At 41.3% G+C, this 22502-nt stretch overlaps 1 protein-coding gene across 3 annotated transcripts in view; it reads left to right on the top strand.

Moving 5' to 3' along the window:
- LOC121556795 (paired box protein Pax-2a) overlaps window positions 1-22071 on the top strand; it is a 179704-nt gene extending 157633 nt beyond the window's left edge. For 2 of the 3 annotated variants that reach the window (XM_041870704.2, XM_041870703.2), the window contains 3 exons: window positions 10190-10291; window positions 20084-20170; window positions 20521-22071. In XM_041870704.2, coding sequence (XP_041726638.1) covers window positions 10190-10291; window positions 20084-20170; window positions 20521-20597 — 266 coding nt within the window. In that variant the 3' untranslated portion in view covers window positions 20598-22071. The remainder of the gene's footprint in view (window positions 1-10189; window positions 10292-20083; window positions 20171-20520) is intronic. The other variant, XM_041870705.2, reaches the window with a different exon arrangement.
- Window positions 22072-22502: the final 431 nt, after the last annotated feature.

Raw genomic sequence — 22502 nt, 5'->3', positions numbered from 1 at the left:
TCTACTGTTATGTATAAAGGAGCAACTTTGAGTAACTGCTGGCTCCTCATTAACCCCCTAGAGACGATGTCCGCGCCCCCATAAAAATCTGTCAGTTTAAGTGAAATTTGTTTTGCACTTCCACATCTGCAGTGAAAGGTGACAGAGCTAGAGCGGTGTTCATCCTGAAAATCGGCCTTCTCACAAAATCGTCTATAGCGTCCGAACGGTTTTGCCTACAAACTATTTAGATCCCTCTATGGAAAGTTGAAACTCTCATGAGCTCTCTGTTTTGCTCTACGACCACAATCGTCTTGGGAATCATCTGAAGTTGGTACAGCCGATCTGCCAACTTCTGTCTGTAGCATGCAAACAGTTTGGGCTACACACTAACCCTTCTGTGGAAAGGTGAGACTCTCATGAACACGTACATGTCGGTTGTTTTGCTTTAGGACACCCACAGCCCTTACAAGACTCATCTGAAGGTCCCCTGTAGCTCAGTTGGTAGAGCATGGCGCTTGCAACGCCAGGGTTGTGGGTTTGTTTCCAACGGGTGGCCAGTATGAAAATGTATGCACTCACTAACTGTAAGTCGCTCTGGATAAGAGTGTCTGCTAAATGACTTTAAAATAAGGTCCCCTGGTACCAGTCAAAAAAATGTATGGAAGTATATACAGTGGGGAAAAAAAGTATTTAGTCAGCCACCAATTGTGCAAGTTCTCCCACTTAAAAAGATGAGAGAGGCCTGTAATTTTCATCATAGGTACACATCAACTATGACAGACAAATTGAGAAAAAAAAATCCAGAAAATCACATTGTAGGATTTCTAATGAATTTATTTGCAAATTATGGTGGAAAAAAAGTATTTGGTCACCTACAAACAAGCAAGATTTCTGGCTCTAACAGACCTGTAACTTCTTCTTTAAGAGGCTCCTCTGTCCTCCACTCGTTACCTGTATTAATGGCACCTGTTTGAACTTGTTATCAGTATAAAAGACACCTGTCCACAACCTCACACAGTCACACTCCAAACTCCACTATGGCCAAGACCAAAGAGCTGTCAAAGGACACCAGAAACAAAATTGTAGACCTGCACCAGGCTGGGAAGACTGAATCTGCAATAGGTAAGCAGCTTGGTTTGAAGAAATCAACTGTGGGAGCAATTATTAGGAAATGGAAGACATACAAGACCACTGATAATCTCCCTCGATCTGGGGCTCCACGCAAGATCTCACCCCGTGGGGTCAAAATGATCACAAGAACGGTGAGCAAAAATCCCAGAACCACACGGGGGGACCTGGTGAATGACCTGCAGAGAGCTGGGACCAAAGTAACAAAGCCTCCATCAGTAACACACTACGCCGCCAGGGACTCAAATCCTGCAGTGCCAGATGTATCCCCCTGCTTAAGCCAGTACATGTCCAGGCCCGTCTGAAGTTTGCTAGAGTGCATTTGGATGATCCAGAAGAGGTTTGGGAGAATGTCATATGGTCAGATGAAACCAAAATTGAACTTTTTGGTAAAAACTCAACTCGTCGTGTTTGGAGGACAAATAATGCTGAGTTGCATCCAAAGAACACCATACCTACTGTGAAGCATGGGGGTGGAAACATCATGCTTTGGGGCTGTTTTTCTGCAAAGGGACCAGGACGACTTATCCGTGTAAAGGAAAGAATGAATGGGGCCATGTATCGTGAGATTTTGAGTGAAAACCTCCTTCCATCAGCAAGGGCATTGAAGATGAAACGTGGCTGGGTCTTTCAGCATGACAATGATCCCAAACACACCGCCCGGGCAACGAAGGAGTGGCTTCGTAAGAAGCATTTCAAGGTCCTGGAGTGGCCTAGCCAGTCTCCAGATCTCAACCCCATAGAAAATCTTTGGAGGGAGTTGAAAGTCTGTGTTGCCCAGCGACAGCCCCAAAACATCACTGCTCTAGAGGAGATCTGCATGGAGGAATGGGCCAAAATACCAGCAACAGTGTGTGAAAACCTTGTGAAGACTTACAGAAAACTTTTGACCTGTGTCATTGCCAACAAAGGGTATATAACAAAGTATTGAGAAACTTTTGTTATTGACCAAATACTTATTTTCCACCATAATTTGCAAATAAATTCATAAAAAATCCTACAATGTGATTTTCTGGATATTTTTTCTCATTTTGTCTGTCATAGTTGACGAAATTACAGGCCTCTCTCATCTTTTTAAGTGGGAGAACTTGCACAATTGGCTGACTAAATACTTTTTTCCCCCACTGTATGGAGACTGTTTGGTGCAAAAAATATAGGGTGAAATACATACAAAAATTATATACTATCTGTTGTTCAATGTAGTAAATCTGTTATTCAATGTGTTTGTATAGGCTAATAGCAGTAAGGCCAAATAATATTTTTAATCAAATATTGGTTAAATATTTTTTAGGGATACTTCAAGGTGTCTTAAAATTCAAAATCAAATAGCAAAATGATCCTTGGTATGACCTTCTTAAAACAATTCCATATAGCTTAGTAGAACACCCCCAGCATAGACAGCGTTTAGACTGTTAAGTACCAAAAATAAGGGGTTAAATACATGTAAAAAAATCTCTCAGATATAGGACAGACACTTCAGAACAAACTTTTTTGGGGGGGATTATATATTGTTCCATGTAATGAATCCGTTATCAAAATTATCCTTGGTATGACCTTCATAATACAATTCCATACAGCTTAGTAGTGGCGCAGTGGTCTAAGGCACTGCATCGCAGTGCTAGCTGTGCCACTAGAGATCATGGTTCGAAACCAGGCTCTGTCGTAGCCAGCTGCAACCGGGAGACCCATGGGGTGGCGCAGAATTGGTCCAGGGTAGGGGAGGGAATGGCCAGTAGGGATGTAGCTCAGTTGGTTGAGCATGGCGTTTGCAATGCCAGTGTTGTGGGTTCGTTTCCCACGGGGTCCCAGTATGAAGAAAAATGTCCCCCCAAAAAAAGATGTATGCACTCACTAACTGTAAGTCGCTCTGGATAAGAGTGTCTGCTAAATGACTAAAATGTTAGTAGAACCCCCCCTCTCCTCCGGCTTAAACAGGGCTTAAGGTGGCCACATGCTTCCCAGTCGGAAGAGTTTGTGCATATACAGTGGGGAGAACAAGTATTTGATACACTGCCGATTTTGCAGGTTTTCCTACTTACAAAGCATGTAGAGGCCTGTAATTTGTATCATAGGTACACTTCAACTGTGAGAGACGGAATCTAAAACAATAATCCAGAAAATCACATTGTATGATTTTTAAGTAATTAATTTGCATTTTATTGCATGACATAAGTATTTGATACATCAGAAAAGCAGAACTTAATATTTGTTACAGAAACCTTTGTTTGCAATTACAGAGATCATATGTTTCCTGTAGGTCTTGACCAGGTTTGCAAACACTGCAGCAGGGATTTTGGCCCACTCCTCCATCCAGACCTTCTCCAGATCCTTCAGGTTTCGGGGCTGTCGCTGGGCAATACGGACTTTCAGCTCCCTCCAAAGATTTTCTATTGGGTTCAGGTCTGGAGACTGGCTAGGCCACTCCAGGACCTTGAGATGCTTCTTACGGAGCCACTCCTTAGTTGCCCTGGCTGTGTGTTTCGGGTCTTTGTAATGCTGGAAGACCAAGCCACGACTCATCTTCAATGCTCTTACTGAGGGAAGGAGGTTGTTGGCCAAGATCTCGCGATACATGGCCCCATCCATCCTCCCCTCAATACGGTGCAGTCGTCCTGTCCCCTTTGCAGAAAAGCATCCCCAAAGAATAATGTTTCCACCTCCATGCTTCACAGTTGGGATGGAGTTCTTGGGGTTGTACTCATCCTTCTTCTTCCTCCAAACACGGCGGTGGAAACATCCAAAAAGCTCAATTTTTGTCTCATCAGACCACATGACCTTCTCCCATTCCTCCTCTGGATCATCCAGATGGTCATTGGCAAACTTCAGACGGGCCTGAACATGCGCTGGCTTGAGCAGGGGGACTTGCGTGCGCTGTAGGATTTTAATCCATGACGCCGTAGTGTGTTACTAATGGTTTTCTTTGAGACTGTGGTCCCAGCTCTCTTCAGGTCATTGACCAGGTCATGCCGTGTAGTTCTGGGCTGATCCCTCACCTTCCTCATGATCGTTGATGCCCCTCGAGGTGAGATCTTGCATGGAGCCCCAGACCGAGAGTGATTGACCGTCATCTTTAACTTCTTCCATTTTCTAATAATTGCGCCAACAGTTGTTGCCTTCTCACCAAGCTGTTTGCCTATTGTCCTGTAGCCCATCCCAGCCTTGTGCATGTCTACAATTTTATCCCTGATGTCCTTACACAGCTCTCTGGTCTTGGCCATTGTGGAGAGGTTGGAGTCTGTTTGATTGAGTGTGTGGACAGGTGTCTTTTATACAGGTAACGAGTTCAAACAGGTGCAGTTAATACAGGTAATGAGTGGAGAACAGGAGGGCTTCTTAAAGAAAAACTAACAGGTCTGTGAGAGCCGGAATTCTTACTGGTTGGTAGGTGATCAAATACTTATGTCATGCAATAAAATGCAAATTAATTACTTTAAAATCATACAATGTGATTTTCTGGATTTTTGCGTCTCTCACAGTTGAAGTGTACCTATGATAAAAGTTACAGACCTCTACATGCTTTGTAAGTAAGAAAACCTGCAAAATCGGCAGTGTTTCAAATACTTGTTCTCCCCACTGTATTATGAGGACATTTTGTCACGTTTTTGTTTGTTTTGGAGTTCTTTTTTTTTAGGGGGGGGGGGGGCTGTTCGGGCACACAAATATTTTTATCAAGGGCCAGCCTAAGTTCGGAAGCCGAAGTCTACGCCTCTTCGTCCATGATTGGTCAACTGTAGAGGTGACGCGAGTTTATGCTTCTAGTTGATTCAGGCCAAAACTGTGTGGATTCAACATGGCGAACGACAACTTTGAGCATTGATTGACCGAGGAGGTACAAAAGTACCTTCACCAGTAATTCTATCCATGCATTATATAAAGACCAGCGTGTAAATGCCAATACATGGAGGGAGATAGCAAAGATGTTGTGGTCCAACCCAACCACTTGTTCGAAAAAGTCAGGTAGGGTTTGCGACAAATTAGTCAAGGCAAAGAAAATAAACAAGGGCCGCAGTGGAGATGCCGGTGGAAAGGCTACTCCAGAAATATTGCTGCTGGCTTGTTCGACACATGAAGCAAGGGAAGACTGAAATCAACATGCCGTCTTCACCAAGGGATGGGGTATGTTGTTGTATTTTCTATTTTAGTTGACGAAAAGAGTAGCCATGTTTTGCTAACAATAGCTAGCGCTATCTACTTGGCTGGCTAGTGGCTAGGTAGCCTAGCAGCGTACTCATGCAGGGAAAGCAATCCAACCAACTAAACTAAATATCTTCACAACTTTTGATCAAACATAATTTTGCCATAGAAATAAAATCATAAACTTCCCACAAGGGGTAACACCAAAGTCAAAGTTTGGTAGCAAAGTCCAGCTAGTCAAAATGTTGCAAACGTTTGAGCAGAGTTGAGTAGCTAGGCCAGGCCTATTCAACTCTGCTCAAAGATTTGCAACATTACATAGTCTATTGTAGTCTCAGTTAATTATATTTGATGTTAATCTTTTGGATATGTGTACTAAGTAGCCCTCCACTTTTTTTTTCAATGCACAAACACCAGTGAATGGAGACAGCACCTTGTTTTGTTCTCTGCGCCCATTGCACTGCCTGTTCACTGGCCCCAAGCACTAGCTCTGCTCCCAGTACCTTCTGGTGATCGACCCCCAGCCCATCTCCCGCACTGAGCTGCAGTGCATAATTAGAAATAATCTCCATGCAGGATCTGGGAAGCTTTATCCTGGGCTCACCTCCAAGACCTACTCCACTGGCTTGCTCCTCACCGATGCCACAGAGCAGCAGCAGTAGTATGAGGGGTATGAGAATAAAGGAGAAAAGAGCTGCAGACTCAGTCCTTGACACGTCACTCGCAAAGGCATTGCAAATGATTAATGACATATCTCAAGATCTGGAGAACGTCATGCACCGAGCCACCAGCTTGTCCCAGAGGTAAATAAATAAAACTAATTTCAGACTTTACTCTGATCCCCTTTCCTTTGTTCTGTTGTCCTTTTTCCTCCTCTCCTCACCATGCACACTGCTCTCCAGACACTTCTAATTTCCCCCCTCTTCTCATCTTCTCCACAGGGTCCTGGCACCTATAGCTGAATTCATGGATGAACTCTCGCCAAAACTCCGGGAGGAATTCAATCACCAGCTGCATGAGTTCGTGCATGACTTCAGGAAGAGAACATGGACCGAACGACTGGGACCACAGTGAAATTATCAACTTGTTCTGTTGTTCAGACATCCACTAGACACTTTTGTTTTATTCCATAGACACTTTTGTTATTTACATGTCTGTTCATAAGACACTTTTTTACTATTGTTCTGATGTATTTATATTGCTCATAAATATTTGTATCTACACTCTTGACACTTTATATTTGACCCTTTTTTTGTTTACATGTCTGTTCATAGCAGACACTGTTGTACTATTGTTCAGAATTATTTATATTCAGAAATATTTTTAACTACACTGACACTTACATTTTATTCCATTGACACTTGTTTACATGTCTGTTCTCAGCAGACACTTTTTTATTGTGGTTTACTTTCAGAAGCAAGATTAAAGGTTTATTTGTGTCCTGAAAAAGCTCTGTTGGCATTTATTCAAGGTGTTTCAATGCATTCTATTTGAACTTCAAGTGCTGACAACGTACAGAAGAGCTGTGTGCCACATACTTTACAGGCTTTCTTCTACTTGTGGTGTAGTTCAATCTAATCTAAATTACTGCACACTGAGACTTCCCAGAATCAGGTTTCATTTTGTTAACAAAATTAAAACTCTACTGGTTCACAGTGCACACAAAGAACCGAGTCTGTGCATCCATCAAGAATCCTCATCCATGCAGTCATGATGCCGAATGCATTCTCTAACTCTTCGACAACGAGAGTGGTGGTAGTTCCAGCTATGCCCAAGTTTATTGAGATGGACACCTGTGAATGAGAGGTAACAAGAGAATATGTCAGATATATATTTGGTAAACAAAAACACTGTACCATTTCCCAGGAACCATATTCCAAAAGCCTTGATAAAATTATCATATAAAGGTGCATACATCTATGCAGTAACAAAGGAAATTAGAAAGTTAAATTGATTCCAACATTCTATTATCAACATACCTGGATAAAGGCGCATGAGGTTCTCATGTAGGGGGAAAGCTGCTTCTCCCAGGAAAATATGAGGACTTGGTGTTGTGGTACCTGGTAAGACAGCTGGCAATAGTAAATAGAGGGTCTTCTGTACCAGTTTGGACCCAAAATAAATCTCTTTAAACACTCCTCCATAGCTCCTTTGGCCGCATGCCCCTACAGCCACCATTGTGAACCTGTAACGGGCATCATCTCTGTCTCTGTATCTTGCTTATTATATATGTTGCTACGTACATCAAATCTAGTAGATCCCGGGCAATTCGCACAAATAAAATGTTCTCGCCAGTCAACTGTCTCTTTGTGTACATTAATTTATTCTCCTGCTCGTGTCTTCCTTGTTTGGGTGTGTCGTCGCTTCCTTGTTTGGTCGTAGATGGCTATTACCAGCTCATCGCCCTCTACTGTCCCGGGGTAATATTGCTGCTTTTGTTTTTCAAGATAACTTTTTTTTAGGGAGCATGCAAGCACACTCATTCGGTTCGGGTAGCCGACAGCTGAACTGAAGCAGGCTGACGCCTTTAGACCATAACGGGTTAACAGAGGTTGTTCTTCCCCCGCTCCCTAACCCCTCCTCCTCCTCTCCCCCGCCCCTAACCCCTCATCCCCTCAAATCCAAACCTGACCCTCTCTGTGGCCCTTTGGTTAAGAATAGACTTTTGTAGATTAAATTAGCGTGTGTTATGGTAGAAACTGCACCGCTGTGGGAGGTGTTCGAGTTTATTTCATGCATCATAAACCTTCCTATAGAGTTTGTCAACTTCAAACTACTTTCCCTTTAAGCATTTTAAATATTACTATGTTTTCGACATAGAGTTTACAACAAGTAAACAATATGTATGTGCTGTTGACATCACCTGTGTTTATTTTATTTTTTTCCAATATCAAGTGTTTTCTTCAGTGGAGCCACTGCACTTTACGATAAGACAGAGAAGTCGTAAAGACAAACCTCATCTTGTACATGAGCTTGAAATATCCCTATTTAGGATAAGTATTTTATAATACAGGCAAGTTACTTACTTTTGTTCTTGTTTTCTATTTTATTTGTGTTTCTTTTTCTAATTTAAAAATATACATTCAACCTGCAGTGAAGCCGCTCAACATTTACATTACATTCAGTCATCTAGCAGACACTCCCATCCAGAGCGACCCACAGGAGCAACCAATGTCAAGCGTCCTGCCCAAGGGCACATCGACAGATCTCCCACCGGACCAAGATCCCAACCGCCAGGCCACCAACCATCCAAGATCCCCCCACAGTTCCCCCGATAGCTGCCCTCAACCATCCGAGACCCACCAAACACCCACCCAACGCGCCAACAACCATCTAAAAGAACAAAAGAGAGAAACAAAAGAAAACAACAACAGAAAACAACAATGCAAAAAACGAAAGACATCAAGGACAACAAAATTCAAAACAGCAAGTCCAACTGTATGCGTTTGAGTGTACGTACAGTAGGGGAAAAAAGTATATAGTCAGCCACCAATTGTGCAAGTTCTCCCACTTAAAAAGATGAGAGAGGCCTGTAATTTTCATCATAGGTACACGTCAAATATGAAAGACAAAATGAGAAAAAAAAATCCAGAAATCACATTGTAGGATTCTTTATGAATTTTTTTGCAAATTATGGTGGCAAATAAGTATTTGGTCACATACAAACAAGCAAGATTTCTGGCTCTCACAGACCTGTAACTTCTTCTTTAAGAGGCTGCTATGTCCTCCACTCGTTACCTGTATTAATGGCACCTGGATGAACTTGTTATCAGTATAAAAGACACCTGTCCACAGCTTCAAACAGTCACAATCCAAACTCCACTATGGCCAAGACCAAAGAGCTGTCAAAGGACACCAGAAACAAAATTGTAGACCTGCACCAGGCTGGGAAGACTGAATCTGCAATAGGTAAGCAGCTTGGTTTGAAGAAATCAACTGTGGGAGGAATTATTAGGAAATGGAAGACATACAAGACCACTGATAATCTCCCTCGATCTGGGGCTCCACGCAAGTTCTCACCCCGTGGGGTTTGGATGATCCAGAAGAGGATTGGGAGAATGTCATATGGTCAGATGAAACCAAAATATAATTTTTGGGTAAAAACTCAACTCGTCGTGTTTGGAGGACAAAGAATGCTGAGTTGCATCCAAAGAACACCATACCTACTGTGAAGCATGGGGGTGGAAACATCATGCTTTGGGACAGTTTTTCTGCAAAGGGACCAGGATGACTGATCCGTGTAAAGGAAAGAATGAATGGGGCCATGTATCGTGAGATTTTGAGTTGCCCAGCGACAGCCCCAAAACATCACTGCTCTTGAGGAGATCTGCATGGAGGAATGGGCCAAAATACCAGCAACAGTGTGTGAAAACCTTGTGAAGACTTACATAAAACGTTTGACCTGTGTCATTGCCAACAAAGGGTATATAACAAAGTATTGAGAAACTTTTGTTACTGACCAAATACTTATTTTCCACCATAATTTGCAAATAAATTCATAAAAAATCCTACAATGTGATTTTCTGGATTTTTTTTTCTCATTTTGTCTGTCATAGTGGACGTGTACCTATGATGAAAATTACAGGCCTCTCTCATCTTTTTAAGTGGGAGAACTTGCACAATTGGTGGCTGACTAAATAGTTTTTTCCCCCACTGTATGTGTGCCACTATTTACATGTGTGTATGTGTGTGTGTGTCTGTGTGTGTGCACATGTGTGCGTTTGAATACATGTGTGTGTGAATGCATATGTACGCGCGTACAAGCACATGCGCGGCATCAGCCTCAGGCAAACAGGCATTGGATATAGCAGCGTTCCCCCTCAGTGTCATTCAAACATACTTTTTATTAGTTTATTTTGACTTAATTCTTTGTTCTTTGTTCTTGTTCTTGTTTTTCATTATTTGAGCATACAGTAAATTCATTTATCTTCTGTTTTGTTTCCAGGTCGAGACATGGCCAGCACGACCTTACCTGGCTACCCACCTCACGTACCCCCAACAGGGCAGGGCAGCTACCCCACCCCAACACTCACTGGAATTGTCTCTGGTAGGTGACATTGTTTATTTTTACTGCCTTGTTAATTTTAACTCGGGTCATAATATTTTCAAGGAGTAGCCCCTTCCAATTGACCATGCTCAGAAAAACTGAGGTCATTCAAAGCTGACTATAAGCCACATTAAAATATATGCTTTCTTATATTTCTTATCTTTGATGATGCTACGTTATTATAGCTTGAAGGGCATTTTAAAAGTATTTGTATGTACGTTATTTTAATATAATGTCAACACACACGCACACACACCATTGACCTGGTGAAGAGTGAACAGCACCCTAGCATAGCTAATGTGTGTGGGTACAATGCCACTGACCTGAATAGGAGGAGTAGGCAGGGCTCTAAATTAACTTTAAAAGCACAACATAAAATTTAGGAGCACCAGAAAATATGTATTTATTTTTATTGATTGAGATATAGCCTAGGCCTATATGAATTCTAGCTACCTCTGAAGCACATATTGTGCCCTAGAACCTCATACAGTGAGGGAAACAAGTATTTGATCCCCTGCTGATTTTGTACGTTTGCCCACTGACAAAGAAATGATCAGTCTATAATTTTTATGGTAGGTTTATTTGAACAGTGAGAGACAGAATAATAACAAAAAAATCCAGAAAAACGCATGTCAAAAATGTTATAAATTGATTTGCATTTTAATGAGGGAAATAAGTATTTGATCCCCTCTCAATCAGAAAGATTTCTGGCTCCCAGGTGTCTTTTACACAGGTAACGAGCTGAGATTAGGAGCACACTCTTAAAGGGAGTGCTCATAATCTCAGTTTGTTACCTGTATAAAAGACACCTGTCCACAGAAGCAATCAATCAATCAGATTCCAAACTCTCCACCATGGCCAAGACCAAAGAGCTCTCCAAGGATGTCAGGGACAAGATTGTAGACCTACACAAGGCTGGAATGGGCTACAAGACCATCAAGAAGCAGCTTGGTGAGAAGGTGACAACAGTTGGTGCGATTATTCGCAAATGGAAGAAACACAAAAGACCTGTCAATCTCCCTCAATCTACTTTTTTCCCTCATTAAAATGCAAATCAATTCATAACATTTTTGACATGCGTTTTTCTGGATTTCTTTGTTGTTAATCTGTCTCTCACTGTTCAAATAAACCTACCATTAAAATTATAGACTGATCATTTCTTTGTCAGTGGGCAAACGTACAAAATCAGCAGGGGATCAAATACTTTTTTCCCTCACTGTATGTAACCCTGTAAATACATTTGTTTATTATAAAAAGCTAAAAGGTCTTCAGTTTCTTAATAAATTCTCAGAAAAAGAATAGACTGACGAGTTTCAGAAGAAAGTTATTTGTTTCTGACCATTTTGAGCCTGTAATTGAACCCACAATTGCTGATGCTCCAGATACTCAACTAGTCTCAAGAAGGCCAGTTTTATTGCCTCTTTAATCAGCACAGCAGTTTTCAGCTGTGCTAACATAATTGTAAAAGGGTTTTCTAATGATCAAATTAGCCTTTTAAAATTATAAACTTGGATTAGCAAACACAACGTGCCATTGGAACACAGGACTGATGGTTGCTGATAATGGGCCTCTGTACGCCTATGTAGATATTCCATAAAAAATCTGCCGTTTCCAGCTACAATAGCCATTTACAACATTAACAATGTCTACACTGTATTTCTGATCAATTTGATGTTATTTTAATGGACAAAAAAATTGCTTTTCTTTCGAAGACAAGGACATTTCTAAGTGACCCCAAACTTTTGAACGGTAGTGTATATTTTTTTATTTCTTTGTTGCACTGGTGCTCCCAAATTAAAACGTCAGGTCGCACAGCAAAATAATTCCCAAATTGCCGCACTTTAGAGCCCTGGGAGTAAGATGTTAGTGCTTAGCTTCGTTAGTGTTCATTTAGCATGTGGTTAGCAGACATTAGAGTAGATCAATAGGTGATCAGCCGCTGTGAGGTAGGACAGTTCCTCTCAGTTCCACTCCACCTCCCCGCGCTCATTACCCTCAGCATGTCCGCGCTCCGCACTCTCACCAGCCCCGTCGATAAACACCGCTCTCCCGCTCTCCTCCGTGGCGGCGCCTGCCTTCCTGGAAACCAAGGGCTGCAGAGCGTATCTCTTTCCCTTCTACTTAACCTGCATTTCAGGTTCACAGCGAACAATTAAGGGTCAAAACACAGAGGCGTAGAGGGCCTGTAAATATTTAAATCACTATCTCTCTCAGGGACCAGCTTGGGTTACAGGTCCAGCAGTGAGGATGCTATCTGTCCACCTCAACGTGTGTGTGTGGGCTACTGTACAATATGGCCCTATCATGTTTACAATATTAATCATAGATAATCCTGATTCCCACTGGACATTCCTTAGAGCAAGTTCATTCTGTTGATACTGTTTCTAAAGTTAAGGACAATGGCTAAAAAATATAATCAATTGCAAAATCAGTGAAGAAGCATTCAAATACATACACAGAGATAAAAACTGGCAACAAATATTTTACTTTGAACAGACAATGCAAAAAATTGTTTAGATGGATACAACCTTCGAGCCTGAACACAGCAAAAGCAAATATTAATACTATGCTGGGTAAATCTTATATACACTGAACAAAAATATAGGTCCCATGTTTCATGAGCTGAAATAAAAGATCCCCGAAAATTTCCATACGCACACAAGCTTATTTCTCTCCAATTTTTTCCACACATTTGTTTACGTCCCTGTTAGTGAGCATTTCTGCTTTGTCAAGATAATCCATCCACCGAACAGGTGTGACATATCAAGAAGCTGATTTAACAGCATGATCATTACACAGAATGTACCTTGTGCTGGGGGCAATAAAAGGCCACTCTAATATGGGCAGTTTAAAAAAAAACTGTTGTGTGTGTGTGTCACACAACACAATGCCACAGATGTCTCAAGTTTTGAGGGAGTGTGCAATTGGCACGCTGACTGCAGGAACGTCCACCAGAGCTGTTGCCAGGGAATTTAATGTTAATTTCTCTACCACTTGTAACCACGCCAGCCCAGGACCTCCACATCCGGCTTCTTCATCTGTGGGATCGTCTGAGACCGGACACCTGGACAGGAACCGTCTCAGGGAAGATCATCTGCGTGCTCGTCGTCCTCACCAGGGTCTTGACCTGACTGCAGTTAGGTGTTGTAACTGATTTCAGTGGGAAATGCTCACCTTCGATGGCCACTGGAACACTGGGGATGTGTGCTCTTCACGGATGAATCCCGGTTTCAACTGTACCGGGCAGATGGCAGAATGGTATGGCATTGTGTGGGCGAGTGCTTTGCTGATGTCAATGTTGTGAACAGAGTGCCCCATGGTGGTGGTGGGGTTATGGTACGGGCAGGCATAAACTATGGACAACGAACAGAATAGCATTTTATCGATGGCAATTTGAATGTACAGAGATACCGTGATCAAGATTCGGAGGACCATTGTCGTGCCCTTCATCCGCCAACATTTTTCAGCATGATATTGCACAGCCCCATGTTGCAAGGATCTGTACACAATTCCTGGAAGCTGAAAATGTCCCAGTTCCTCCATGGCCTGCATACTCAGCAGACATGTTACCCATTGAGCATGTTTGGGATGCTCTGGATCGACGTGTGCGACAGCGTGTTTCAGTTCCCGCCAATATCCAGCAACTTCGCACAGCCATTGAAGAGGAGTAGGACAACATTCCACAGGCCACAATCAACAGCCTGATCAACACTATGTGAAGGAGATGTGTCGTGCTGCATGAGGCAAATGATGGTCACACCAGATACTGACTGGTTTTCTGATCCACGCCCCTATCTTTTTTTAAGGTATCTGTGACCAACAGATGCATGTTTGTATTCCCAGTCATATGAAATCCATACATTAGGGCCTAATGAATTTATTTAAATTGACTGATTTCCTTATATGAACTGTAACTCAGCAAAATCTTTGAAATTGTTGAATGTTGCGTTTATATTTTTGTTCAGTGTAGTTAACTTGGCCAACACCTGTCTTCATCAAATATGTTGTCATCAACAATATGTTCTTATGGTTCACATACACACGCACACATGCAAACATGCACACACACACACACATATACACACACACACATATACACACACACACACATAGAGAGATCCTCTTAATAATATGTCAGCCAAGAATGGCTAAGATTTGGTGACAGGCCCCAAACACTGTTAATACTAGAACCGCTGAGCCTGGATGGATCTCCCTTCAAGCTAATGAGCAGTCATTCTGACTGCAACATTCTAACAGTGTAATTAATATATTTCATATACAGTGGGGGAAAAAAGTATTTAGTCAGCCACCAATTGTGCAAGTTCTCCCACTTAAAAAGATGAGAGAGGCCTGTAATTTTCATCATAGGTACACGTCAACTATGACAGACAAAATGAGAAAAACAATTCCAGAAAATCACATTGTAGGATTTTGAATGAATTTATTTGCAAATTATGGTGGAAAATAAGTATTTGGTCAATAACAAAAGTTTCTCAATACTTTGTTATATACCCTTTGTTGGCAATGACACAGGTCAAATGTTTTCTGTAAGTCTTCACAAGGTTTTCACACACTGTTGCTGGTATTTTGGCCCATTCCTCCATGCAGATCTCCTCTAGAGCAGTGATGTTTTGGGGCTGTCGCTGGGCAACACAGACTTTCAACTCCCTCCAAAGATTTTCTATGGGGTTGAGATCTGGAGACTGGCTAGGCCACTCCAGGACCTTGAAATGCTTCTTACGAAGCCACTCCTTCGTTGCCGGGCGGTGTGTTTGGGATCATTGTCATGCTGAAAGACCCAGCCACGTTTCATCTTCAATGCCCTTGCTGATGGAAGGAGGTTTTCACTCAAAATCTCACGATACATGGCCCCATTCATTATTTCCTTTACACGGATCAGTCGTCCTGGTCCCTTTGCAGAAAAACAGCCCCAAAGCATGATGTTTCCACCCCCATGCTTCACAGTAGGTATGGTGTTCGTTGGATGCAACTCAGCATTCTTTGTCCTCCAAACACGACGAGTTTAGTTTTTACCAAAAAGTTATATTTTGGTTTCATCTGACCATATGACATTCTCCCAATCCTCTCTGGATCATCCAAATGCACTCTAGCAAACTTCAGACGGGCCTGGACATGTACTGGCTTAAGCAGGGGGGCACGTCTGGCACTGCAGGATTTGAGTCCCTGGCGGCGTAGTGTGTTACTGATGGTAGGCTTTGTTACTTTGGTCCCAGCTCTCTGCAGGTCATTCACTAGGTCCCCCCGTGTGGTTCTGGGATTTTTGCTCACCGTTCTTGTGATCATTTTGACCCCACGGGGTGAGATCTTGCGTGGAGCCCCAGATTGAGGGAGATTATCAGTGGTCTTGTATGTCTTCCATTTCCTAATAATTCCTCCCACAGTTGATTTCTTCAAACCAAGCTGCTTACCTATTGCAGATTCAGTCTTCCCAGCCTGGTGCAGGTCTACAATTTTGTTTCTGGTGTCCTTTGAAAGCTCTTTGGTCTTGGCCATAGTGGAGTTTGGAGTGTGACTGTTTGAGGTTGTGGACATGTGTCTTTTATACTGATAACAAGTTCAAGCAGGTGCCATTAATACAGGTAACGAGTGGAGGACAGAGGAGCCTCTTAAAGAAGAAGTTACAGTTCTGTGAGAGCCAGAAATCTTGCTTGTTTGTATGTGACCAAATTCTTATTTTCCACCATAATTTGCAAAAAAATTCCTAAAAAATCCTACAATGTGATTTTCTGGATATTTTTTTTCTCAATTTGTCTGTCATAGTTGACGTGTACCTATGATGAAAATTACAGGCCTCTCTCATCTTTTTAAGTGGGAGAACTTGCACAATTGGTGGCTGACTAAATATATTTTTTCCCCACTGTATGCTATTGCAAAAATTAGAATTTGGTTGTGTTTATGAATGCCTTGGGTAACATTATAATATGATTTGTATTTTATTTCAAATAACACAATATAATTTTCATTAGTTTATGTAACTGTAGGCTATACAGTGAGGGAAAAAAGTATTTGATCCCCTGCTGATTTTGTAAGTTTGCCCACTGACAAAGAAATGATCAGTCTATAATTTTAATGGTAGGTTTATTTGAGACAGAATAACAACAAAAAAATCCAGAAACACGCATGTCAAAAATGTTATAAATTGATTTGCATTTTAATGAGGGAAATAAGTATTTGACTCCCTCTCAATCAGAAAGATTTCTGGCTCCCAGGTGTCTTTTATACAGGTAACGAGCTGAGATTAGGAGCACACTCTTAAATGGAGTGCTCCTAATCTCAGCTTGTTACCTGTATAAAAGACACCTGTCCACAGAAGCAATCAATCAATCAGATTCCAAACTCTCCACCATGGCCAAGACCAAAGAGCTCTCCAAGGATGTCAGGGGCAAGATTGTAGACCTACACAAGGCTGGAATGGGCTACAAGACCATCGCCAAGCAGCTTGGTGAGAAGTTGACAGCAGTTGGTGCAATTATTCGCAAATGGAAGAAACACAAAATAACTGTAAATCTCCCTCGGCCTGGGGCTCCATGCAAGATCTCACCTCGTGGAGTTGCAATGATCATGAGAATGGTGAGGAATCAGCCCAGAACTACACGGGAGGATCTTGTCAATGATCACAAGGCAGCTGGGATAATAGTCACCAAGAAAACAATTACACACACTATGCCGTGAAGGACTGAAATCCTGCAGCGCCCGCAATGTCCCCCTGCTTAAGAAAGCACATATACAGGCCCGTCTGAAGTTTGCCAATGAACATCTGAATGATTCAGAGGAGAACTGGGTGAAAGTGTTGTGGTCAGATGAGACCAAAATTGAGCTCTTTGGCATCAACTCAACTCGCCGTGTTTGTAGGAGGAGGAATGCTGCCTATGACCCCAAGAACACCATCCCCACCGTCAAACATGGAGGTGGAAACATTATGCTTTGGGGGTGCTTTTCTGCTAAGGGGACAGAACAACTTCACCGCATCAAAGGGACGATGGACGGGGCCATGTACTGTCAAATCTTGGCTGAGAACCTCCTTCCCTCAGCCAGGGCATTGAAAATGGGTCGTGGATGGGTATTCCAGCATGACAAGGACCCAAAGCACACGGCCAAGGCAACAACAGAGTGGCTCAAGAAGAAGCACATTAAGGTCATGGAGTGGCCTAGCCAGTCCCCAGACCTTAATCCCATAGAGAATCTGTGGAGGACGCTGAAGGTTCGAGTTGCCAAACGTCAGCCTCGAAACCTTAATGACTTGGAGAAGATCTGCAAAGAGGAGTGGGACAAAATCCCTCCTGAGATGTGTGCAAACCTGGTGGCCAACTACAAAAAAAGTCTGACCTCTGTGACAATTGCCAACAAGGGTTTTGCCACCAAGTACTAAGTCATGTTTTGCAGAGGGGTCAAATACTTATTTCCCTCATTAAAATGAAAAATCAATTCATAACATTTTTGACATGCGTTTTTCTGGATTTGGTTGTTGTTATTCCAACTGTTCAAAAAAAACTACCATTAAAATTATAGACTGATCATTTCTTTGTCAGTGGGCAAACATACAAAATCAGCAGGGGATGAAATATTTTTTTCCCTCACTGTATGTAAAAACAAATAAAAGTGTTCAATAATTTGTATTTGTGGAGTGCTTTTGTTACAATTATGAAACAGAAAGCATATGTGTTGGAACATGGTATCAGCTTATTTGTGTAACGTCAAAATAAAGAAAAATTACCCAACCACCAATGACACGCAGTTAAATTATGAAAACATCAGTAGCCTAAACATCATTATAAGCGCCAAGTGTCCTTAATAAATAATGAAGCTCTGCACAAAAGCAATAATGGCATTATAATAAATATGTGTGGATATGACAGCAGTAAAAATGTCAATTATTGTCAGCTCATGCTTGTGTGCATCTTTACGCAATGACATCAGTTGGATTTCCCTTGTCCTAACAGTTGACACCATTTTTTAAAAACTTTCACTTGCATGACAAACTTTGACAAACGGTACCTTTGTTTGGTTGTAGTGCATAATAGTGTCCGATTTTCTCTTGATTGTGTCCAATTGTCTTGTTATTCTTCAGCACCGTTGTGGAGTAAGTTGAATGAACCAATTTGTAAGTCGCTCTGGATAAGAGCATCTGCTAAATGATGTAAATGTAAATGACTACAACGGCTGTGCAGTGCCTTATTTTGCGCAGAATGAGGGAACTCCCGTCTCACTTTGTTAATGGTGCCTGCCAGACTTGTTTTCTTTGCAAGCAACGTATTCACCAATGACAGTGAAGTGAAGAAATTGTCCATGGTGACATTTCTCCCGTTGCCAACATAAGGTTCCACAAGCCTCATCACCACATTTTCCAACACTCGCCCAATGTGAATTTTTTTGCCAGATATTGAAAGCCGTTCACCATGTACAATTACGCACGCTCTCGCTGTGTAGCCTACTCCAAGTAGGCCAGAGTAATCTGATAAGACTGCTTTGATTCGGTGAACTGATATAGGGTACATACCATTTTAAGATTAGGCTTATAATTAGAACAGATCAATACAATAGAATGGCCCTCCCTGTTCTTCATTCAAAATTGGTGACTACATAATTATGCATCGTTCACTTCCCCTTGTTGTCACTTTACCCATTACTCCCATCATACTTTACTTAATTTATTTAATCTGTTGTTAAATGTGTGAAATTCATTTCGGTATGATGTCGGTTCAGATTCGAGGCAATTGTTGGGGTGATTATCAGCCGGGCTCAACTGTCAGAAGGAGCAGGAGCAGGAGCAGGCCCTACTTTTGGGAGAAGAAGGGCAACGGGGGAAACCATTTAAAACAATGACATGCCATCTTAAAACTGGTTATAACTCTAGTTCTGTTTGTGATATTAAGATTCTAACAAAGGCAGTGTGTTATATAGACTTATAGGGGGGCATGACAAAAGAAATGGCAGAGTAATACAAAAATCACAATCATGAGCAGTCAAAATGACTGCTTTAGCGGTTCTACTGTTAAAGCAAAGGCCATTCCTCAGAAGCTTCATATAAAACCTAGCCTTTATTTTATCATGCGAGACATGCGAGACCCACATCATTGCTCACTGACACTACCTCAGCTTCCTGCCCTCTGCAACAGAGAAATCTACAGTGAGAATAAAAAAGAGGGGCCTTAGAAGCAAGGCTTTGTCCGTTTTTAAAAGCAGCAAAAGGTCACACTAAAGTCCTCTAGCCAAGGAGAGAATAGGAGAAATCTCCAAAACTAACAGATGATTAACATATGATGAATTCACCTAAAATGAGTGTGTAGGAGGGTTTAGGGAAACGGCAAGAAGGACATTTCGCGGGGACTTGTTGTGGAACAATGTTGTTTCTGTCTGTTCCGTGGCACACAAAATTGAATTGCTCAAATAAAAAGGAACAATGTGAAATATGTTTTGTTTCTGATCATTGAATATCTGTATTAAAATATTTGATAACACAAACTACAACTTTTAAGGCTTCAAGGCCTATAGATACTTCAGAAATCATTCATAAGGAAATGTCATGCTATATAAAAGGGGTTAGGCCTACATTTAGCAAAGCACTCTTTATCATCAATTTGCTTATAAATGAATTGTAAAGCATTCATGCAGTGTTTATGAACACTTTATAAATGCCCTATAACACCCTATATAATATAAGCCTAAATTGTAATTTGTTTTTTTAAGTGTGACAAAGTTACAGGAATATTAAGCAAATCTCCTGAATTGCCATGGTCTTGTGACTGATGTTCAGATTGTTTTGGTTTTCAGGAGGAGACTTTTCAGGAAACCCCTACTCCCACCCACAATACACCACCTACAACGAAGGATGGAGGTTCAGCAACCCAGCATTACTAAGTCAGTATCAACACTGTATATTACCTTTTATTATTTCTATCAGACTTACAGCTATAAGATTTTTTACTATTTCACCATGTGTTCAAGTAGTTAGAATGAAGTTGTCTATGTTTGGAAAGGTTGATGAGCTAAACCAAACAAAACTAGAATAAGTTGTGGAGACATGACATGTAAACCTACAGCAGAATCAGTCATCATTTTAACACAAATTAGCTACCCCAACCCAATATCTGATTAACGATTTATCTGCGAATTATGCACTGCAACATTAAATGAGCATGTGTGTGTGTGCCTTTGTGTGGTGTTTGACATTGTGGTTTCGAACTGTGCTTTCTTCTGTTAACTTTCAGGTTCCCCTTATTATTATAGTGCTGCATCCCGTGGCTCCGCGCCTCCCACTGCTGCCACGGTCTATGACCGCCACTAGTTACCATGGAGACAGGGTCCAACTGCACAGTTGGGACTGCGGCCTCCATATTGTCCCAGTCTGAGAGACACTGAGAGGTCAAAGGGAAGCAAGATGGAATCCCCCCTGAATCTCCAGTTTCAGCATAGGGGGATGAATGGAAGGGCGACTGGCTCCCCTCAAACACACACGCTGGCTAAAGAGGGCCCCCGGGCATTCAGAACTGAACACCAAGTTGTGTGTTTTTGTTTATTTGTCATTATTTTTGCTGTGGTTGTTGATGTTGTTTTCTTCATGGATCCTCAGTTCTTTACATGGCTAAAACAGTGCAGTATTTCTGTTGTAATGATAAGCCCAGGGGTTTCTAAAGGTTGTATGCCAAAATACAAATACGGTGACTAACCAGCTAACCATGTGGAAGAATAGGGTGAGCCACAGCCTGGTGCTTTTCGCTTACTTTCTCTACTATAATCCTCAACCATAGACTTATAACAGTCCTAAACTCCCCCCTAGTATAAACACAACATGTGTTACAATGTTTACTGACTCTGACAACATGGAAACACCATATACTTCCTGTGAGAAACAATCAGATGTAAAATAAACAAAAATACAAATAAAATGTAAATCATAAGTCGAAAGCTTTTTTTTGCTGAAAAATATGAAATGCAGACCGTGGTTCAGCAGCATTTTCTATTCTCAAAATTATTTTGATTTTTAAATATTTTTTTCTAATGTTCAAAAGTATCTACATTTTCACGATTGTGTTTTTTCTGTCACATTTCGTATCATATTTTGTTAACTCAGCAGTGTACTTGTTCATGCGTTATCATCCTTTGCTCTTTTTTGCACTATTACCTGAGCATCTGATTTCATAGGATTTCATTCCACCTCAGTACATTCACTGCAAGTAAAGGGAAAGGGGATACCTTAATCAAATACTACAGTATGACAGAATACACAGACAGTAGAATTATCCAGATCTAAATTAAAGAAACCTTCTTGAGAATAACAAATTCATGTGAAATTGATATTCATGTATCTGATAGTTTCTACAGTAATATGATGCACATTGCTCTGGTAAAGATAATACTATAATACTAATATAGTACTACTATAATATCTCCAGCTAAACATTCTGAAATATTGTTTTACTCTTACCATCAGTTGCCTACATAAGCATAAGCTTCAACTGTAAAAAGACTGACTGCCTTAGAAATTTCACTTTTCAATACAAATCAAGTCATACTATAGTCCTAAGTATTATTTACACATAATTGAATAGCCACCTTGCTTTTAAAGGGACACTGAGAAGGAATAGAAAGAAAGACGAAATTTACTCCTGGAAATGTTTTGTGAATGTGCTTTTTATTACATTTGCCAAAGACTTAGTTTAATATTTAATATTTTATATACAGTACGTATGCTTATACACTGAAAGTACAAAACATTAAGAACACCTTCCTAATATTGAGTATTTTTGCCCTCAGAACAGCCTCAATTCGTCAGGGCATGGACTCTACAAGGTGTCGAAATTGTTCCATAGGGTTGCTGGCCCATGTTGACTCCAATGTTTTCCACAGTTGTGTCAAGTTGGCTGGATGTCCTTTGGGTGGTGGACCATTCTGGATACACACGGGAAACTGTTGAATGTGAAAAACCCAGCAACGTCGCAGTTCTTAACACAAACTGGTGTGCCTGGCACCTACTACCATACCCCGTTCAAGGCACTTAAGTATTTTGTCTTGCCCATTCACCCTCTGAATGGCACACATACACAATCCATGTCTCAATTGTCTCAAGGCTTAAAAATCCTCCTTTGAGCTGTCTCCTCCCCTTCATCTACACTGATCGAAGTGGATTTGAAAAGGGATATCAATAAGGAATCATAGCTTTCACCTCGATTCACCTGGTCAGTCTATGTTA

Source organism: Coregonus clupeaformis, unplaced genomic scaffold (assembly GCF_020615455.1).
Source record: "Coregonus clupeaformis isolate EN_2021a unplaced genomic scaffold, ASM2061545v1 scaf0142, whole genome shotgun sequence".
NCBI classification, from domain to species: Eukaryota; Metazoa; Chordata; class Actinopteri; order Salmoniformes; family Salmonidae; genus Coregonus; species Coregonus clupeaformis.
This window is presented reverse-complemented; position numbering and strand designations above follow the sequence as displayed.